This window comes from Oncorhynchus keta, chromosome 5 (genome assembly GCF_023373465.1).
Source record: "Oncorhynchus keta strain PuntledgeMale-10-30-2019 chromosome 5, Oket_V2, whole genome shotgun sequence".
NCBI classification, from domain to species: domain Eukaryota; kingdom Metazoa; phylum Chordata; class Actinopteri; order Salmoniformes; family Salmonidae; genus Oncorhynchus; species Oncorhynchus keta.
The window spans coordinates 4,761,088-4,765,104 of record NC_068425.1 but is presented as its reverse complement, the minus strand read 5'-3'; the positions used below and the strand labels follow the sequence as shown (position 1 = coordinate 4,765,104).

Below are 4,017 nucleotides of genomic sequence, written 5' to 3'. Positions count from 1 at the left end.
TCAAGAGTACTCCATTCAGCAACCCCTTCAGGGGGCGGGCGGGCAGGCAGGCAGAGCCATGCACGAGATAGCGAAATCCTATTGGCGCATATTGCATATTTCCGTGAGGGAACGCCTACTACGTGAAGTGCGCGTGTGCAATAACTCCTAAACAACGGCATTAAAAAAAACGTTTGCAAAGGTTAAAGTCTACACACTTTAGTCCACTCTGTTCATAACATATTCTAGTTTTGGGAACAGAAAACTTTGAGATCAAATGTTTCATCGGTGAGAACATTTGCAGAATGTCGGCCAAAATCCATCTCGTTCCATCTTCTCCCATTATCCGCCAGTAAGTCTTCCTCTCAGTACCATATTTGGAAGCGAGTGGAAACGTCAAGCGGATGCTTCACATTTAAACATCCAGTGAAATATCTGTCTCATTGTTCCATCTTTGATGTCACCTTCATAATTCTTTGTATCCGCCTTGTACGTGCGGTTCTGTTGAGGAGAATGTCAGACAGAGCAGCAGCGCCCTCTTCAGGGCAGTCTGGGCAGCGTCTGCGTTGCGTCTCTGCACTCGTGCAGGGCCTGCGCACGCTAGTACACGTCACCACAATTGCCAGCAGCAAATCCATGCCCAGAGCTGCGAAGCAGCGTTGCGCAGACATGCCTGGTAAAGTACGCAGCCATTTCTCTTCAGCTTGTTGTAAAGTCACATGTCCGAGAATGCAAATACTGCAATAGTGGCTGATGTTGGGGTTTGTAGGCGAATTTCTTTATCTAAATGAAAGACAAACTTTTTCCTTCTAATAAGAATTGAGAGAAACAGCCACATAGGCAGCCTATTTAGACGTGGTCGAGCGATTCCATAACCAAGACAGTGCGCATGGTAGACGCGGTAATGTCGTTGAATATCACTGTGAAAAGTGAAGACTCCGAGTCCTTTGACGATGAAGACGAATCATCTTCGCTGCTTTCGGGCAAAAGAGCCACGGAGTCTGTAGCTCGTCATGATATTTCTCCGGGAGAAGGCGGTCCAATAGAAGACCATGCAGGATATTCAACACAGCATGGGCGGCTAGCAACTAAAACGACCAGCAAACCCATCGTACTGTGTAAGTTGTTGGTACCGTACAAGTAAGACAGCGAGAGCATATATTTTTGTCTTGTCTCACAGGAACTTTAACTTTTACTTTAAAAACACTATTAGATAATAGGCCGAATCTACCGCACACCCAGAGCTGAATAGTGAAGGTATTGGACGTAAAAGGCAAACCGGGAGAAACAGGAACATTCTCTGCACACCTTATAAATATTTGTATAATCTATAATGAATTATCAGAATATTATTGATATTATGAACTGTCGCAAAATACTAAACTGTATTTTGACGGTTTTGCACGTGACACCTGCCTTTCTTTCTGTCCACTAGATCCTGTGAGTGCTGACCGTTTCTTTTCCTCGACTTCTGCAGATGGCAAAACCATCTTAAAGATAGCTCCAGGTGAGTCTTATTTTTCCCGTTAAAGAGTGAAGGAGATGGAGGGGAGTAAAAATAAATAGGGCACATCAAATAAATAGGACTCTTCCTATATTTCTTGGTCTAAGCACCTACTGTAGATGTACCATTTATCCGCAGCACCCAGAACCAAATCTCACATGCATGCTGGCTAGCTGATCGAGTGACTTAACAGTACTTATATACTTATTAAACATCCCTCTTCTCCAACCTCCTTCCTCTCCTCAGCCGCAGTCATGACCCTCCCGACTCCTCGGCCTCCTCCCCAGGTTTCCCCAGAGTTCTCCTACCAGGCCATCGTGTACTTGATCGAAGCAGTGGGGCGCCGCTGGAGCCTGTACGGGACGCGGGAGCGTTCGCAGCTCTTCCAGAGCGTACAGAAGGAGTTGGAGGAGCAGGGTCATTGTCTTCCCGTTGAGAAGATACGCCGCAAGTGGAACAACTTGATCGTCACCTACAAGAGGGTCAAATACAGAGGCAGGGAGACCGGCCAGGCCAGAACCTCCTGGGAGTACTTTGAGGTACTTGTTTGTTTTATTATGATAGACGTGTGTTGTTTAGCAAGAAAACCGATGCGTGTGCATCTTCTGGGCAAAACAGACAGGGGTTGGCTTAGAATCATAGGATTATTGAAACTATATTTTGTCCTCAAATGTTTATTGAAAACACAATAAGCACTGTTTGTCTCTCAAATACACCGTGCCAGTTGTTAGCTAACTAGCGCATTTGAGCCATATTATCATAGATGTGGTATAAGTCAAAACACCTTAAAACATGACATGGTATCACAAACAAGATATGGTATCACAAACAAGATACAAGCCACCTACAATGCCCCACATGGCAGTTTCTTGTCATTGTTTCGAGCTAACGGGCTGTTCAGGATCACAGCAACACACCACCTTCTACTCATGCGTAGCTCACGCATAATTTTCGTGAACGTTGTCAGGCAACCATCTCTTCATTTTGTTGAAAGTGTTGGGTGACATTGGGGGTGTATTATGAAAGTAAGAAACAAAGCTGCCCAAGGGTGCTAACAAGACCCTCTTATCTCAACATTCTGTCTCTTTCTGTCTGTCTCTCACTCGCTCATAAGATGATGGATGCCATGCTTGGTGACACCATCGGCGCCGAGACCACTAGCAGCCCTACCCTAGTAACCAGCATCCCTAAGGTGAACGTCGCCACGGAAACCACCAAAACAGAGCAGAAGCCCCTCCTTCCCCATGGCAACCTCATCACTGCATGCACTCGGACACTCACCCTTGTCCCCTCCTCCCTCCCACTCCACACGCCAGTTCCCTCCACCCTCCCTCTCTACACCTTTGTCAGATCCCTCCCTCCCCCTACCCCCGTCCGCTCCTCCCTCCCTCTTCCCACCCCCTTGGACACGCCCTCTCCCAGGATAGCCATTAACACAGACCCTCTACAGCCAAACCCCTCCCCTGCTCCGGTCGCACAGCCCCCTGCCTCCCGTCACATCCCCTCCAACCTCAGCCGCATAGACCTCCGCAGAAAGAAGCGCTGTCGCTTCTCCTCCAAGGGATCCTCCATTACCTCCCTTCTGGCCCAGCAGCAGAAGCGAGCAGAAGAAGGCACCTCCTTGCTGCAGGAGTTCCTGAGGAGGCAGGAGGGGCAGGCCAAGGAGGAGCAGGGGCGTCGCAGCAGGATGGAGGCCCGGGGGAGGAGGCGCGAGAGGAGGGAGGCGCGCATGGCAGAGTCCCTGGGTAGGATGGCCACGGCTCTGGAGCTGCTTTCCTCCAAACAGGACACAGTCATTGCCCTGCTGCAGAGACTGGCTGAGAGAGACAGGAAGTGACAGTCATCGCTCCGGGTTGTCACTAACTTCTATAGCCACAAAGCCATAATTATGGCTAAACCCTGCCTATTTTTACTATTCATCTTCTTAAATTTAGATTTTTAAACCTAACATTAACCACACTACTAACCTTATGCCTAATCTTAAAATAAGTACAAAAAGCTCATGTTTGTTTTCATGAATTTTGAGTTTATGGCTATATAATCTAGTGGAAACGCTGTTGCAGAGACTAGCTGAAGTGACACTGTAATCGCCCTACTGCAGAGCCTGGCCGAGAGACGGGGGGAGGCTGACTCAGCATGCAACCGAAGGGGTACTCTTTTTCCCTATATTGTGCACTCTCTATGAGCTAAAACCCACCTTGTGTCCCAGGTCTAAATTGGTCCCTGATTAGAGGGGAACTGGGTTCGAAGGTTCATATTCAAATTTGCATAATATAAGGATTAGGGTGCCATTTCGGACGCGAGACTCAGATAATGTTAATTGATTGTGTTGTAGAATTTACAATGGAATAACAATTTTGATTGATTAAATGGTTAATTAATTAATGATTGATCATGATAATCAAAGTAATTTACAATAGCAGCATTTGTTTGCAGCAGTTATGGTTGGAGAAACCGGTGTGGTGAGTGGAAACCACAATTTAGGCCTACACAGATGGATAAGGATTGTGAAATAGTAGGTGAGACTTGTTCTC

At 47.1% G+C, this 4,017-nt stretch overlaps 1 protein-coding gene across 2 annotated transcripts; it reads left to right on the top strand.

The window, feature by feature from the left end:
* The first annotated feature begins 346 nt into the window (after window positions 1–346).
* On the top strand, window positions 347–3,868 carry LOC118384353 (uncharacterized). Of its 2 annotated transcripts, none has more exons than XM_035770808.2 (4): window positions 347–655; window positions 1,415–1,486; window positions 1,730–2,022; window positions 2,598–3,868. In XM_035770808.2, exons 1-4 carry the CDS (start codon window positions 493–495, stop codon window positions 3,318–3,320), a joined length of 1,251 nt encoding a protein of 416 aa, XP_035626701.1. In that variant the 5' UTR covers window positions 347–492; the 3' UTR covers window positions 3,321–3,868. The 2 variants fall into 2 exon arrangements, with proteins under 2 accessions (XP_035626701.1, XP_035626700.1); XM_035770807.1 differs by lacking the exon at window positions 347–655 and adding an exon at window positions 662–1,097.
* The last annotated feature ends 149 nt before the right edge of the window (window positions 3,869–4,017 follow it).